Source organism: Hetaerina americana, unplaced genomic scaffold (assembly GCF_022747635.1).
Source record: "Hetaerina americana unplaced genomic scaffold, ioHetAmer1.1.p SCAF_4, whole genome shotgun sequence".
Classification (NCBI taxonomy): Eukaryota; Metazoa; Arthropoda; class Insecta; order Odonata; family Calopterygidae; genus Hetaerina; species Hetaerina americana.
Window position 1 is genome coordinate 13,788,643 of NW_027286985.1, and position 18,625 is coordinate 13,807,267.

General features: G+C 35.0%; 1 protein-coding gene across 1 annotated transcript in view; it reads right to left on the bottom strand.

Moving 5' to 3' along the window:
- The window catches only part of hiw (MYC binding protein highwire), a 62,112-nt gene extending 43,887 nt beyond the window's left edge, over nucleotides 1–18,225 (bottom strand). Inside the window, exons 1-8 of the mRNA XM_071590108.1 lie at nucleotides 18,158–18,225; nucleotides 17,822–17,939; nucleotides 17,380–17,556; nucleotides 15,969–16,352; nucleotides 13,152–13,513; nucleotides 10,879–11,041; nucleotides 7,524–7,749; nucleotides 1,434–1,751 (exon numbers count right to left, since the gene is read on the bottom strand). Coding sequence (XP_071446209.1) covers nucleotides 1,434–1,751; nucleotides 7,524–7,749; nucleotides 10,879–11,041; nucleotides 13,152–13,513; nucleotides 15,969–16,352; nucleotides 17,380–17,556; nucleotides 17,822–17,939; nucleotides 18,158–18,225 — 1,816 coding nt within the window. The remainder of the gene's footprint in view (nucleotides 1–1,433; nucleotides 1,752–7,523; nucleotides 7,750–10,878; nucleotides 11,042–13,151; nucleotides 13,514–15,968; nucleotides 16,353–17,379; nucleotides 17,557–17,821; nucleotides 17,940–18,157) is intronic.
- Between the last annotated feature and the right edge of the window lie 400 nt (nucleotides 18,226–18,625).

Sequence of the window (18,625 nt, forward strand, 5' to 3'; positions counted from 1 at the left end):
TTCATCTGAATGTTAAAAATCTTTTTTTGAAAAACTTTTACAAATATTTTAACAAAAATACACAATATGCAGTAGTATAGATCTGTATTGATTCAATCTTATATTAAAAAAATATCTCAATATCTCATTCCAAATTTCTAATTTATATTAAAGCAGAGTTAAAGCCATTTCACTCAAATTATACTTCCATGAGAATGGCCATTTGAAAAAAAGCATGCACATTTTAACTACACTTAGATGACATCAAAAAGCCAAAATTTATGCAAGATTACTATTGCTACACTGCCACCCAACTATTAATTCAAATACATACGAAATAAACATAATTTTCTACATCAGAAGACTAACATACCATCAACCATTGAAACTTGAGTTACTAATTATTTCAAAACACTGGAAGGTATGGTGAAAACTCATCAAACTGAAAAATTTATTTACATCTTTTAGTATAATTTCAGGAATAAAATCAAATCAATGTAATGTCCTGAAGTCCACAACTTTTAAGTCAAGCGTTTGGAGAAAAATTATATTTCTATCATCAGTCTTTTCTCTTTCTTGTATTTAACTTTATATCAGAAATAGCAAACCTAAATTGTCTACTGACAGACTATATTTACACTTTAAAGAATCAAACAAATAAATAGAATATTTAACTGTTCAAATTTTCACATTTTAATCTCTGTAAAAGGTGTTTTTCAATTATGTTCCAATTTTCTTGGTAATTTTTCTTATGGCAACAAAATTTCTCTTTAATATATGATTTGTGCTTTCAACAGTGTAGGTACCTGAAAATTCCAGGGGATTAATGTTGACTCTTATTGTACTTATATACATTTCTTTTTTCTGTAAAAAATTATTGAGTTTACTCAGTATTATTGGTCAAACAGGCAGTGCCTTTTTTTGAAAACTATTTTATAGATTATTAAATATTTTCCAAAGGAAAGCACAGTAGCATGAGGTATTTCCCTCAGCCCACTACTGCTTAAAAAAGTAACATATGCCATTTTTATCATCACAGCAATGCTCACGGCCAACCTGATTTTGAAAAATGCAAAGATATTCTTTTCTTCGCTCCTAATAATATTCCCAAACCAAAGTTTACAGTTCCCTTTTGCCATTAAAAAGGGGGAATAATAAACAGAAAAATATTGCATAACCTGTTATATCAGATTCCACAAAGTAATACTTTTGCCATTTTGAAGAACATGAATATAAAAAAATTATACTTGGGTCCATTTAGTATACACTTTGAATAAATACAACAGGAGGTGTGCATATGAACCAAGACTCCATTGATAATCAGCAGTTCATGATGGGACAACTTCATAAAGAATCAATTAAGTCAGTGCATATAAAGGCTCAATGGTATGTTTGACTTCTACTACACTACATTTAGAGGCAAAGGCTTAAATAAAATTAAAACCAAAACTCACTCCTTGTCTCAGGCACTGTTGTTGAGGAACCAAACACAAAAGGGTTAGTGGCAATGTGAGCTTCATTTAGTGCAGAGGGAGGTGCAGGGTGTCCAGAAGCACCAAAGTTGAAGGGTGGGGGCGCAGCAGTGGCAACAGATGAAGAGGATGAGATGGAGGTGGCACCAGAGGAGAGGTGCCGCTGAGTAGCACGGTGGCGTGGTGAAGATGGGGAGGAGATGCCAGAGGAGAAGTCAAATCCTCTCTTGGGCGAAGGATAAGGTGATGAGGATGCTGGCTCCCCAGAAGAAAGATGGGGTCTTGCATCATGGATGAAATCTGAACATGCAAGGTGATTAGTTAATCTAGGTGGGTATGTTAAAAACTAAAATTTAATGAATCTAAAATAGACATCTGAAAGACTTTTGGGGTAAAATAAAACTGACAAATTATCACTAGACGCAGGAAATATGATTAAATATACAAAGTTGGCAATTTTAAGCTAATCTTCAGACACCTAGTCACCAATTCTGTTAACATGATAACATTATAACTTGAGTAAAAGCTAATTCATTTGTAACAACTTTTTCAGCATTTGATATGACTGCAAATGATATAGCACATCATAAAGTTATTGAGAGAAACTGAATAATTATTAGTGGAAAAACATTTCATTCTGTATGAAAATACACAGTGTATTACACTAACAAAAATTTACACATAACATATTCTAAATCTGGTCTAAATAATTTTAGTGAATTATTTAAAAATGTTGTAAATTATGAACAATAATTAATTTATTGCCCTTGGCAAAATTAATGAGATGAAAAAATCCAAGAAGAAATACTGAATTTATTTTAGAGTTTTTCAACTCAAAAGTCACCTTATAACTTAGATGTTACTATTAAAAGATAGCAAGAATTGGAACATAAAATTTTGAATATTAGTAAAATAACTTCCATGCAATCACTACAATTACTTATGCTAATTTGCAAAATATCTTGTTGAACCACCTTAGCTGATCTGCCTTAGGATGAAAGAAAACACTTTCCAATCCCAATCATTTTCTTAAGCTCAGTCTTTCGCTTCCTATGACTTCAAAAAGGGTTGCCAAAAATTGCATAATATTGAAATTCCCAGAAATTTTAGGATTTTCCTTAATAAAACTTCTGAAATTACTTGAGATGCACATAGCCAATAGTAAAAAAATTGAATATGAAAAATGCAAAATAAGTAATTAAAATATTGTATAAAGCAAATTGAGCACATTAACACTTATACATTTGAAAGAAGCAAGTTGCAAAAATATAATTTTCAAGATTAAATATAACCTAAATTATGAAGTATGTCAGCAAAATGAAATAAAATATTGATTTAGTGATAGTGTTCAATGATAAAACTGCATAACATAAAAACCTGTCATGAATGGCACCAACTGACACTTTGTACTTTCGACTGTTTACCAGTTGAAACCTATTGATTCTCATATTTAGCTGTTGAGCTCATGTTCTTTTATGGACATAGATTTAATGACATACATTTGCAATTATAACGGGTTAAAAGCTATAATGCATTAAAAATAGGACACATGTTCACAAAATAGGGATGGTGAAAATTCTTTTATTAAAATTATCAATTTCAAAGTAAAATACTTCCACTACATCAGATACCTTCTACCTTCACGTCAGATATAAACTTTATGATTTTAGAAAAAATACAATATATATATATATAAGTAGTGTTATCAGTCAAAAAGTAGTGTTATCAGTTGATGGGTCAAAATATTCATCCGAAGCATACCAAGTTAACAAAGGTGTTCCACTAGGCTCAACCCTTGGGCCACTCCTCTTTCTGATTTACATCAATGACCTACCTAACTGCTTACCAAATAATGATGGAATAATACCAGTGTTGTACGCTGACGACACTAATATAATAATATCAACACAAACATATCCCAGCCTTGTGGAAAAAGCTAAGTCTGTCACACTTGCTATAAACAAGTGGTGTACAGACAACCTTCTAGACTTAAATGTAAATAAAAGTAAAATGGTAAACTTTACACACAATAAGAACATATCAGATGATCTGCTGGTAAAAATCAATGACCTATCAATTGAGCGTGTGACAGAATGCAAATTTCTAGGTATTTCTCTATGTGCAAATATTTCTTGGGATACTCATGTAAAAGCCCTCCAACACAAGCTCAGTTCAACTTGCTACTTATTAAGACACCTGTATGAAACTACAAGTAAAACTGTACTACTCAATTTGTACTATGGGGAAATTTACTCAAATATAACCTACAGTATAATATTATGGGGATCAGCTGCTATTTCTCAAACCATCTTTAAAATGCAAAAGAAAGCTATTAGAATCATCGCCAGGAAACCTTACAATGCTCCATCAAGGCCTATTTTCCATGAATTAAATTTGCTACCACTCCCATGCATCTACATTATGTTTTTAATTCTATATATAAAAAATAACATCGGCAACTATTCTCTTAACTCTGCCTATCATCATCATTACACCAGAGGCAGGAATGACTTCCATTATGGGAATATAAGAACTAAAGCATTGAAATTAGGACCCAATGAAATGGGCATCAGATTATTTAACAAACTACCCAAAAGTATCAAGGATACACAGGGAACTGCCGCATTCAGGCATAAACTAAAAAGATATCTACAGCGCAATATGTTTTACTCGGTTGATGAATATCTCAACAATATTCCCGACCAGTAAGTTCATACTTTTAGTTTCTAGCAATGGTAATGGTCTGATTCATGTTTGTGATCAATGATTTTTCTGAATTTGATATTGTATGTGCATGTTACAGCCAATGTTCATGGGTTTGTACCAAACACTTATGTAACTATGAGCATCTATTCTTTTAGGTATCTTAACTGAGCCTGTGTCTTTGCTCCTCATTGACGTGCCTTATATCATGTACATACTTCACCCACCTGGTATTTTTGTATTGTGATCTCTGGGCAAATAAAAAGTAATAATAATAATAATATAAAAAATGTGGGTCATAGTAGTCCAGGGTAGAGCGTTGAACTACTGACCGGAGGGCCTGGGTTTTATTCCCTGGCAAGCCTCTCTGGGCGCCTGCAGCTCCACCTAAGCTATGTGGTTTTTCGGGTACCAGATCTTCCTCAGACAACATGACCAGTACAGGGAAAGGAACTGGCCCCCCTACCCTGATGTTCAAATTTCACTTGCCATCAGGCTTAGTACTGGGTGAACTCTATGAACTCTATCATTAAAACTATGAACTCTATCATCACCTACCAAACATGGTTTGGTATGTGATGATAGATTTCATAGTTTTTTTTTATCTAGTCAAAGGTATAATCTACAAAGCCACACTAAGATTCTATGCATTGCCAACGAGCAGGATAGACCCAACATACAGGTCACCAGTTGAGCACTTCTAAAGCATTAATTATGATAGTAAACCATTACAGAGACTTTTAGCTGTGCATGGTGATTTTGTTCTACTTCAGCACTATCCTTTGGTGATATATCTCATTTGCCCCTTCTAACACTGTGATAGAGCATTATGGGACACCCTGTATGCATCAGATTACTCATTGCCGAGTAGAGATGGCACCTAATGGTAGCAAACAGGAAGAGCAAGTGGATAGAAGAATAGTGAAAGGTAGAAATGCAGAGACATGAAAGGAGGCAGCGTAAGCAGAGCAGAAAAGCAAAACTACAGCAAATGACGGTGGAACTTGGGGCATTGTGCAAGAGTTAAGCAGTTTCAAAGATTATTTTTTTCCATGCCGAAAAATGCCACCATTGTTCACATATTCACTGACTTTTCATTGATTTTCCTGTCATTGTAAATTATTTTATTTCCTTGTGTTGTAAGTATGCAACATGGTAATCCTTCCCTGGCTCCTCTGAATACCCCAAACGACCAAAGACACAATATTACCAGTATGCAACATGGTATTCCCTCCCTGGCTCCTCCAAATCTCCCACGTGACCAAAGATAATGTTTCAAGTGTATTCCTCCCCTGGCTCTTAAGTTGGGTATAAAAGCCCTGGTCGCGGGGTGAAAAGCAGTCAGTTGGTTATCTGGCGGTGACCAGTAGGACACAATGCTTCGGCTGTGTTGTGCCTATTGCTGACTCAACTTCGGACGAGGGCTCTGCCTAGGTTATGTGTTTTGTGACCACGTCCACCCTGCCTTTACCCTGTCCCAGGTAATGTTCTGCCATTTTAATGCTGTCTGCACTCACGTTGGTTTACTGAGGGTCTAGCCATCCATAATTTGCTTATACCTATGCAAATGGTGTAATATGTCTGATGTTGTATAATATACGATTGTTAGGGTAAGACTCAGTGTATTTATTCTGACTTTCCCCAATACCCTTTGTGTCGCACAAGAAATGCCCCTTGTGGTACTTGTGATTATCATCTTAAAACACTTCAGCAGCAAATAATTACATAACAATACATAATAGATGAACGAAACTGAGCATTTAAATCAAACCATTTACATCCTGGCAACTGGCAGAGTGGGTGCAAGGTGCAAGGACTCTGGGGGAAGGGGAGTAGGAGGATGGGGTGCAGGAGGATGAGTAGTAAGGCTGACATCATGCCACATCTTGAAGGGGATAGACTGGAGTCAGCAAGAATTGATATGTAATAGCTTAGTTATAAATCATATCTATAATTGGTTTTTGGGTGCTTAGTAATAATTTTGGAACAGATTAAAAGAACTAGCATATAGTGGAAGGCATCTTGAGGGGTGAGGGGGGAAATTATGGCTACCCTGTCCCTGACTCCTCTACATATGCCAATGATGAATAAATTTTTTAATATCTCAATCAATTACAATTTAGCGAATATTAAAAAAATAAAGAAGTACACTTTTAGCCCCTCCTTTTGTGCATAGAGTTTGTGAGCAAAATATGTATGCACAATTTTCGGACACTGATTGAACTTCAGTTTATATTTACCAGTAAACGTAAAGTGACAGCATATATTCATGTAATTATTGTTTGAAACAACCTGCTATTAAGATCATCAGATATTTGTTAAAGAGCTCAGAGAAAAGTAACCTGAGTGAAAGTTCTTAAAATAATGCAATAGGTACAAAGTAAATAAATACATACTGATGAATGGTAATGCACTATTTTCATTATTAATTTGTAACCAGAATTTGTATCTGGAAACAATTGCTTGCAGAGTTTTCACAGCCTTAAATAATGATACATACTACCCAGCAGAGAGAAATTTATAATTGGAAATATAAAGCATTGACTTTTGAACAAAGAAAGTAATTAATTGAATTTACAGTTAACCATTGAATATCCAAGTCTTCCAGGACATCTCTATATCAATCCATATTATTGGGATAACTGTTTTTCCAGCATTGCAGTGGACAAAACTGTTGTTCCAGCAATAAGAACTGATGCTGAAGAAATCATGGAAGACTTGAACCTTCCCAAGGAATACAGTTTACTATTCAATAATCATGGTTTAACTGATATACAAACATGCCAAGCTTTAACAATGACTTTAAAATTTCATTTTCAATTGTCTTAATAATGAAATCTTGATGTGCACTTTGAGTCAGATGAATATTTACACTACTTGAATGGTAAGAGAAATCTCAGTGAGAGAGATTATCCAAATTGGTCATGGACCGCTATACTATGAGGATCCATATGATTGCTATGCGCACTTGTCTTTCATTAACATTCCTCAAAAATCTCATCAGGAAATAAAATCTTTAACAGCGTGGGATAGGCTCATTGTCAGAGATGCTCACAACAAATATTTCAGGGCCAATGAAAAATGGTTGTCCTTAACTCATGGTGTCTAACTTTTTCAAGTACAGGGGTTTATTAATCTTAGCAAAACCTCTCCAATGAATTTTCAATTTCAGGATAAGTTCTCTTCCACTTTCCTGAGTCATTTGAAAACTTTAATGGCACCACAAAAAATCCTAGGTCTAAAAGTATGTAATATTTACTTTCTGACATCTGTCAAATTTTTGCATTAAAATTCTTCTTTGAATATAAAAATCCCTTAAAACCAATCAAATCGAATTGGCGCATTACATGCAATGTGGATGATACCCACCTCTTTCATTTGAATGACCTTGCACCATGGTGGTTGCAGAAGCAGGGATAGCTCGGCCGATCTCTTCTGCATGGCCCTCTTCTTCCTCCTCCTCATCTTCTCCCTGGAGATATTGGACGTCAGAGCGGCTGCGTGCTAATGACCAAGCCTCCCCACCCATGTTGAAGCAGAATTTTTGCATTGATTCCCCATCAAGCCTCACCCATGTCCCCTCACTGTTCACAAGCTATAGGGACATAAAACCAAACCTGTATTAGGAGAGCAGGTTTGAACCTACATGTGAAGTCTACATTGATGTTGCAGTGAAAGTAATGGCAAATAGCTATTCGGTAATTTCTCTCTTCAAAGTTGAATGGTATTACAAAAGTGATCACTCAATGTGGTTAAAGCAATAGTTTTTTGTGTTTTTCAAGCACTCCATTCTTCGTTGTCCCTTAGATCAAAACTTGATTACATTGAGTAGGCAGTGAAGTATTGGAATTCCCCAAATTAGCAATGCATTCCAGAACTCAATATTGTAAATCTAATGCATACAAATCTGAAATTTCAACATAAAATGCTATTTTTTAACTTGGCATTTACAAACTTCTTAATCGATTGAATAAGTTTCAATCAGTAACTTCCTCTCAGAAGATCCATATTAGAATTTGACAACGAGAAGCTAGATATTTTGTCAAATTGAGATAATTCAACAAACTGAGATAATTTAATTGCTAAATCAAGCTAATTTAACAAATTGAGATGGCACTCTCAGTTTCTTGATGGCTTGAAAATTTTTTGGATACTATTATAACTGCTGATTTACATAAGTCTACAGTTATGTAATTCGAGGGTTGCACGAACTCATGTATGCTCTCCTTTCACAATATGATTTGGAATATGACACCCCAACTTTCAAATGAAAAGCATGGCTCTAAGATACAGCCCCACCAATAATTGGAAATTATGAATGTAGCACACAGTATATAAATAAACTTAGCGTAAGACAAGGCAATCAAGAGACATTGGTCAATCAACTTACATGAAAAATAACACCTCCCAATATCCTTCCCAATCTTACATCAAAACAAAAATTATAATTCAACTAACAATTAAAAATACCACCCTAATATTGCAGGTAATTTTGATAAGTCCAACACAATACTTAGTAAATCATTACCAAAACAAAAATGGTCTGGCTTGAAAATAAAAATAGCACTACGATTGATGTTTTTATCAAACTTAGGGAAGATTAAGCTCATCCAATTCTCAATTATCCAAAATGTACAAGTCACACAGTTTTGTAAATCAGAATTCTCAGCAATGAGTATGAAACTAAATTAGAATTCAAAAAACTTCTGGGCTGAATAAACAACTGATTGTTATGCCAAGTTTTAATACATGATTATTGATGGTAACCATCGTGTCCTGTATGCAACTGCTATAATGTTAGCCAGGAAATATAAGGAAATTGGCAACCAGTTCTTTGTAAAAATTTGAAGGAATTCTTTCTTCCAACAGATTCAGGCGAGATGTAGTGGAAGTTTGCCGTGATGAGAAAAACAGATTTGTACTTTTCCACTGGTTTATAGGTAAATACAAAGCATTTCAGTTCACAGAACCATCTTCAGGTAAAAGGCAAGATTCAAATTGTGAATACATAACATTTATACCTGCTTAAGGAAGGGGGGAGGAAAAGAGTGAGGAGTAAGGTAGGCAGGGACATAGAGGGTCAATATGGAAAACCCAAAGAAAACAGAGAAACCAAAGAAATGGAAAGGTAAAAAGAGTGGGGGGAGGGGGGGAGATAAGCACTTGTGGTCATTATTGAGAGGACGGTGGCAGGTACCCTGGTGTTAGGGAGGAGAAGGGGACATGGAAGGGATAGAGGAAGGTTGAGGGATGAGATATAAATGATTCTTAGGAGGACATGATCAGGGAAGGGTTGTTCGACACAAAACTAGGAGTGGAGGGCATGGGGTGGGCGGAAGGAAAAATCCAACAAGGGTGGAATCAGTTGGAGAGAGGGAGTTTCACTGTTTGCTGTGGAAACGGGATTCAGAGGAGAGGAGAGTGATTTATAAAAATTTGGTCATTTAAAAGAACATTCATATTTAACTGTTCAATTTCAAGTTGTCCTAAAATATCAAGTCTTTCGCCCTTATTTTCATGGTGCAGAATCTCAGGATGAAATTTATAGGAGGGGATGATTGTTGTAGATGCGTACAATCCGGCATTTACTAAGTGAAGTGTGATTCCTTTGACATGTGCTACTTAGGCCAGACCGGAAGAAGTTTCAAGACTAGAATAAAAGAACATGAAAGATGCTGGAGGATTTATGATGAAACATCACTCCTAGCTTAGGTATTCACCTTTCATACACCCTTCTGTATACTTCCCTCCTCCCTACCGCCTATGGCCCTGTGGTGGCGGACCTCTGGGTTAGCAGGCAGACGTCCCCGCCTGCTAACCCAGAGGTCATGGGTTTGATTCCCACCTAGGTGGATTTTCCTCCACCTAGGGCTTGGGTGTACGTGATTGTCTTCAATGTAATGTCGAAGAGTTAGATGGAAGAAGGGACTATAAGTCTCGATCTTGTCCAATTAAGTCGATAAAAAAATAAATAAAATACCGCCAAGGTACCAGCTACCCGCCACCATCCTCTCAATAATGACCACAAAAGCTTATCTTCCCCCCCACCCTCTTTTAACCTTTCCATTTCTTTGGTTTCTGTGTTTTCTTTGGGTTTTCCATATTTACCCTCTATGTCCTCACCTACCTTACTCCTCACTCTTTTCCTCCCCCCCTTCCTCAAACAGGTATGAGTATGATGTATTCACAATTTGAACCTTGACTTGTACCTGAAGATTGTTCTGTGAACTGAAACCCGTTGTATGGGACCTATTAACCTGTGGAAAAGTACACATTTGTTTTTCTCAGAATTCTTCCTTGTTAAAAGAATGAAGATACTATTTATGCTACCACTTGTTTTCCCACTGCAGTAGTTATTTACTTTCTCCAAATCAGATAAGGTAAATGGTTATTTCTCCTGTGGCTGAAATAAGCCATTACATATGGAGCTATAAAAAAGAGAGTAAAGCATTAAAATCAGATTTACTCACATATTATTTACGTTTATAGTCATCAAGAAAAGAGTAATCTAGAGCAATCCTGGCATTTTAGGGAGAATTTATCTGCATCACCCATGGCAACTGTGGTAAGGTTAATTTCTCATTCTCTTCCCTCATCACTTAATTTCTATGGCCCATTTATTTTCCAATCCAGATTCCACACCCATATAAGAGCTATGAGACTACCTCTTCAGCAAAGGAGACAACTGATTTAGAAATCTTTACCCTTATAATTACATACTTACATCTTGTGCAACAGTCAGTTGGTTCCCAAGTTCTAGCATGCCAACAGGAGGAGCCTTAAGACTTGGTCTGCTTCTGATGTTATGCCCTGAGGCTCCACATTTCACCACTTGATATGTTCCAGGGCCACCAGATGGTGATATGATCCCTTGACCTCTGAGCCTCCTGAAAATATGCATTGGAGAAAGTTACCAAGCATTAATGAAAAATAAAGATGGCCAATGGAAGAAAATAGTATTCATCAAGTCCATATTTGTAGTGCAATCCCAAAATAATAAGGAAAGGTTTATTATATGGTTACCTCAAAATTAAATTCCCCAATGCAGATTCTTTCACATACGACACGAGAAATGAATTAATATTAAACACTCATTTGACTTTTTCACATTTTAAAATAAATATGTACACATGTATTTATGGCATAAAGATTAATTATTGAATTAATCACAGCTATACATAATGAATTCCCATTTTATTCAAAGTTATGATTCCCATAAATGATATATATTTTCTCCGATGAATCAGATAGGCTTTTAAATCCCACCTGTACTTTTCTATTCAATAAAATAAATGCTCAAGATGATTAAGTACTATGACAGCACCCAGTAAATATTAGCATTTGATCCTCAACTTACTTCATTTGAAAATTTCCATAAAGTCGAAAAATAGAGATCTCAAATCACTCTTATATCACTTCAAACCTGACAACTTTGAACCAACATGATCAGCTGAGTCATTTTTGCAGTTAAATTACCGGTAAAGAAAAGAGAACTTCAGAGCGAATAACAGAAAATTCAATTTTTTGATTGGTTGTTCAAATAATTTATCATAGACATCATATGAGTACACCCGATAGTTTAACAAATTCATTGATCGATCAATTGGAAACAAATTCAAAAGTAGAACTCAAAACAAAAAAGTGAAGAAAATTAAAATGCATTCATTATGAACAATATATTCATGAAAAATAGTTCAACAGGGAAAAATTAAAGGAAATGTATCCACAAAATGCCTATAGTTGTATTTATGCTGATTTAGTAGTGATATCAGCAAATCATCAGTTTCTGTTCCATAAATCCATGCCACTTCAGACTCAAGTTGACCCTTGACCTCTCAATTTGGATGAATATCACATGAACTGCTGACCTTTTATGAAAAAATAAAAATAAGAGTGTTTTCCAAAAATTGAAAAACAGCCAAATAATGGCCATTTTTCAAAATAGCAGTTTTCCAAAACATTGAATTTTCATGAACTTAGGATTACCTCAGGGGAGAATCAGCATATAAAGGTATTTATTGTCTCTCAATCTAAACTCAATGCAACATTTAAATTTACTTAAAAGGTTTTTTTAAACAAAGCATTGCTACAAAATTTTGGTCTAAAAATTTGATATAAAAATTTTTCAAGTGGCTGAACACTTATTTCACTTGTTTTTTTTTAATATTATACCTCATAATTATGAGTGTATCATAAAAAAATTTCTGAGGAGTGTTTTTTCATTTAAGAAAGACCATTTTTTAAATGGTTTTAGCAGTGATACATGATCTTGTACTATTGAGTTAATTAATTATTTGAACTTGAATTCCTGACTTCCCTCGTTTCCATTATTTTTGTTGGTGTTCTGTTTTCAAATCAAAGTCTCCAATTTAAAGTTTATCCTCTTTCCTCAACAAACAAGTTTCCAAGCCATTGAAAAAAATATTTGATGTTGATGAAGATTTTACCAGTATTTTCTTTCCATCTTTACTACACGTGCCTGCCATAAACTCCTGCCTCTTTGTTATGGGATTGATTGGCAATTCATGCAATCTTTCTTTTAATGTCTTTACTACTTTACCCACTTTCTTCTAAAACAATTTCTAAATAGTTGACCCATATAGTGACATCATGCCCTTAATTATTAGTCATTTCTGGTCTTTCTTGAGCTATAATCAAAGTGATTTTTATTAAAAAATTGAAATTTTAAAATTCATATTTTATGATTTCTCATGCTTCCATATTACAGAAATACATTTCAACTTTGAAGATCTAAGTTTTCTGGGATTTACTCTGCACTGGTCCACATTTCCAGGACAACCGTTTTGCTGGCATTGCAGTCGGCATCTTCAGGTCAGAAGACATTAAACTGCAACGCCATCAAAATTGTTGTCCCAGAAATATGGACCAATCCGGAAAAAATCCCAGAGGACTTAGATCTTCAATATTTGCACACCGTGGAAACCTTCAAAAGGAATACGTTTCAACATTATTTCAATTGCATTTATAAAAGAATACCTTTGCTCCCTGGCATTTTCACTTCTCTCTGGCATATTTCTCAGGATAGTGGTACGAATTACTTCATCCAAAAGAGACTTTGGCTCCTCTGTGGGTACCAAAAGAGTGCGTCCCAAATGCTGGTTGTACTGCAGGCACCACGCCTCAGAGGTGACCATGCCGCTGACTCCACTCCCACTGCTATTCCCTACCCCAGCAACTCCAGCAACCCCAGGAGCAACACCACCAACACTCACACCACCGCCAACACCACTGGCACCAGATGTCCCACGGGCGGCCATGAAGTTGATATCATCTCCCCCGCAGTACTGGCGGACAGTGTCAGGACTCAGTCGCAGCCATACTCCATCATCATTATGAATCTATTATTTTTTTAAAAAAAAGGACATGAGGAGTTAATTCATCAAGTCAAAATTACATGAAGTATGACCCCCATATGACCAAAGTTGGTTTCTGTGTATTGAATTGGCTGCATTTTACCACAATCTATATTAATTTCTATAGCTTACTTTTGGTAATTTTATATGTTAATTGCTGATTTTTACGCATAAATTCCATATGCATAATTTATCAATTATAATTCATCACAAATAATGTAAATGAGACATCATTTACAGGCATAAGCACTTCACTTCAGGGCAATTCAATTAACGTTCAATCAATATAAAATGGGCTATCTTTAATAAGAAACTCCTTAGCGCAATTTCCTCTTTAGCAGAACGATTTTATTAGGGTCTGATTTATCCCCTGGAAATACAGGCAAAATTATTTATTAAATACATTTCAAATTATGCTGCTTTCCAAGTTAGTATACTCATTGAGGTGTCAAGAAATAATCAATAATCCTTATCTGGAATTGTTGAAAAGGTATAAATAACTGAAACTGCAATACCAAGTTAATAGTCATATTTGTACACATGTCATTTAAAAATAGGCATGGCTAAAGTTGGAAGGGGTGGTCCTAATGAGCATGCAGTATTTTGCACAATGAATGAAGTGATTGAAATAACTATAAGGGTAAACACAGCAAAAAACAAGGGTAAAGATTTTGCAGAGGTGACTTCTGAATATTATCAAGAGTGTGATGACAATGTTGCTGTAAGGCAGACCAAATCAATCAATGACATAAAAGGCAATGACACAGAGTAAAAAGAGCAAGGATCAGAAAGAGCCTGTTCCCACTCTACCAAAAGCAGGAAAGACTAAGGATTACACATGCAATTGTTTGACAGTGAAAGTGGCAAAGAAGCAGACAGTATATTTATCTACATATGTACCTGGGTAAAAATCCAAACATTTTAGAAATCAGAATGAGAACTAAAAAAGGGAGAGTAGGTTTGACAAAAATTGAATTATTGATAAACCTTGCACAATTTGTATGAAGTAAAAAGGTCTATTTCAATATATTCTCAGTCAATATACATCACTTGATATAATAATCCCTGGTTTTGCTGAAATGATGTAATGGGAGAAATCCAAGTTAATTGCAATTGGTATTACTATACATTCATATATAAATGAATGCCGTCCAGCTTCCTGGGGACAACCTGCCAACATGCATTAGCCTGCCTTTTTATTTTCAATGTATGTTTTAAAAAAAGATGATGTAACCTGTGGTTTCCCAGAGAGATCTGATACCCAAAAAAATCACAGAGATTGGTAAGAATAAACAAAAGGAAAAAAAGAAGAAGAAAAAGAAGAAAAATAACATCCTTTCATTTATAAGACAATGATTTGCTCACTTAACTACCAAATTTTTTCAAATAATTGTAATACCTCCATTTATATAATAAAAATATTGTAGGAAGAGACCTTTAAAATTTTATGAGATGTTTACTTCAACAGTTCTTCAAAGAAATGAAAGCATTACACTGATAAAATGGAAACACTTATCATACTAGCATGTGTAATTTAAAAATAATTTATTTTAATACATTTGATTAGACAAATTAGTGTCATGTTAATTGGGGCATAGAAGTACAGGAGTGTCAACAAAATACCTTGAATAGCCTACTATTATTAATAATCAGACAGGGATAAATATTCATTAATAATAGCTAAGAACTACATTATGTTTTCTAAGGGTGCACACAAGATTTTAATTGAAATGAACAGCACTGCCAAAATATTGAGCAAGCATCAACAAATTATCAAAAGAATAATGTAAAATGATCATTCCCTTAATGGCAATTCATTCAATAATTAGCTTTCAAGGAATCTAACTTATGAAGCAAGGTATACAATCATTATTTCATGCATTGATTTTTAAAGAAATTAGGGCCAGCCTTATGAAATAGCAATTAAATTCTACAAATATTGATGGCAATTGATAGGGTAGCATTAACTATTTCCCAAATCCAAAAGTTCCTAATGAACAAGGGCTACAATTTTAATCTCTTTATTTTTGAGATGGGCATAATTATATAGGTGCTTAAACCAAGCATTTTGTGCTATAGTTGATTATAAAATTCACCTTTCAGCAATTAAAACAGAATGAAACTACTGATGTACGCCCATATTTTATAACACATGTGAACATCATCAAATAATATATTTATGATATCAATACTTCAAACTAAATGACATTGAATGTATCCAATAGATTATATAGTATTGAATGCATAAAAATAATTTCTTATTCTTGGTCATGAAATATTAAGCAATTAAAGAATATTAGCAAAAACTAAAGCAAGAAAGGTGATCTTTTCATGCATCTGAAATTATATTTCTTATCAATAAACACCATTGGCGACAAAAAGTGAGGTTTGCCTAACTTTTTAGATTAACAAAATAAAAGTGCCAAAGCATTAACCATACCTCCTCCACAAAAGCCACTGTTCCATTCACTTGAACAATTCCAATTTGTTCACTTTGTAGGGATGGATGAGCTCTTATCCTCAGTCCCGCACTATTCCGAGCCACAAATCTTCTCAATCTGGATGAAGGAGAGACTGACGATGCAGAGGATCCATTTGGAACCCCGGCTCCACCACCTGGAGATGCAGTTGAAGGAGTGAGGCCTGCACCTGAAGTGCCACACACAGCAGACGAATGGTGATGACCATGATGGTGGTGGTGATGGTGTCCATGGTGGGAATGGTGGCCTTGCTGCTGCATTTGAAGTCTCTTAGATACTCCTGTGCCAGAACATGATGGTGGAGCCATTCCATGGGGTGGTTCCCTCACTTCTACCTTGTAAGTCTGATCCCAAGAAACAAGATTGATATGATATTCATTACAAATAAATGTACGAAGTATAACATGAATATGGGATGAACTACAACACAAAAAAATTACAATTATATAATTACTGCACTCATACATAGATCATCCAAAAACTATGCAATAAAAATTATGGGGCACTTCATATAGAACATCTTGATGATCTTAAGCATGATGTAATATAAAAGCCAAGTTGACTTTTTAATCTTATAAATATATTACTATAAGCTCTAGTCTAACACCTTAGGGTATGTTTTGGATGGACCCAGGCATGACACACTACTCATACTTGTAAGCCTCAACTAAGGTGACACTAATATTCTTAATCTCCACAAATCATATTGCAATTACTCATTCATTAGCCCTGCAAACACTCATTATTTCTTAATTCCATTTGAAATGCCCATTCTTTTCCTCACTGTTAACTGACTTTTCCACCATTTTCCCGTATATCACCTTCTCCAGCATACCATAACCTCTGACGTATATCCTGCATCTACTCTTCCTGCCACCTCCAAAGTTCTCCTTACAAATACCTCTTTCTTCTGCTACCAGACTTTGAACTTGATCATTTGTTTCCCTTTAGCCCACTTTATATTCTCCATTTTTTTCCCACATCACAAAATCTTCCAGGGTATGCTTAATTTCTCACCTAAAATATCAAATTTCATAAATATTTCAATTATTAATATATATGTACCTTTTTGGAAGGAATATACCTTTCTAGGTGCACTTCAAGAGGTATTTTGACTCATCTTTAACTTGGTCATCGATAGTACTGCTCTAAGTATTGTCCTAGTCATTTAAGTGTTATAATTACTCTTGAGGACTTGATAAAGGGAATCAAAATTAGTGCTAACATTAGTCATACATACTGATGGCCATATGATGGTGAAAAAAAACACTACATGAACATCAAGAATACTGTTAACTAGCTACAAAACCTTCTTTCCTCCTATGAATAAGAGATTTACTTTGACTAAGGCCTAAAAATATGAATAATCACTTGTTCCACTGGATATCCATCAACTGCCATGTGCAGAGAGTACCAGCCAGCACAAGTAGGTGTCCAGGATGCTGAGTATGTGCCATCACCATTGGACCTCACCAGCAGACACTCTGAGCACCGCTTTGCTGATGGTGATGCATAACGCAACTCCTCAAAAGAGTACTTTTCATACGCCTAAGGATAAGAGGAAACATACAAGATTAATGCCGATACAAACATATGCGGATACAAAAACCAATAAAAACTTTCCTCAAACATGAAAGGTTATCAATGTGGCCAGTAATTTTTAACTTTATGATTATAGATATTGTTTTCTGGAATTCTACAGTTTCAAAACTATTAGAATTTCTTTTTATTTGCAATGTTTTTCTCTTTGCTTTCAAGAATTTAAGGATGACCAGCCAATATGATTCCAGGATTTGAAAATCAGTGATTTTGCCTGAGGTTCAACAATGTGGTGGTAAAAGGTGAGGAACCACCAACATGAGCCTGAGAATACAAGCCTGTAAACCTGAACACCACAATATCCATATCCCTTCAATGAAAGAACAGCAAATCTATGATATTACAAATGTAATAACCATTTTTAAATTACACAGCTATGAAGTGAAAAAAACACTGGTAATTTAATCAAACAGCACAACATACCAGTAGATCCCAAAAACAATTTGAAGTCCTGAATATAATTTACATATAGTCCAACAGTCAAATTGTTTATTAAATATTTATTCATAATCATAATATGTTACAGCAAGAGTTTAAATCATAGAATTACCTAGTCACTATTAATCCTGGATTTACTTCAAATTCCCACAGATGCCAAAAATATTCTAGTTCCACCATTATTAAGTATTAGTTTTTGGTGGAGGTGAGCGACAGCTGAAGTTATTTGCACCATTAGGGATGGACAGGAAAGGATGAAGGGTGGAGAGAAACCCAGCATCAGCATTAGCCTACTCTTAACAAAAGGTGCCAAGGGGTCTGCAAGTTAACGTTCCATCCGACGGGCGTCGTACTCACTCAAAGTGCTCTCCACAAAGCACCTCAAGTAGGGATTGAGATACCACTGAAAAATATCAGGCACCTCCAGGATTTGAACCCATACCTCTGGGTGGAAAGCCAGCATGTTAGCTACCGCACCATCCTAATTCCCTAAACCATTATTAAAAAAAGCAGCGTAAAAGTAATAAAAATGGATGCAGCATTATTGAGTACCAATTCAGCCAATATTTTAGAGTTTTTT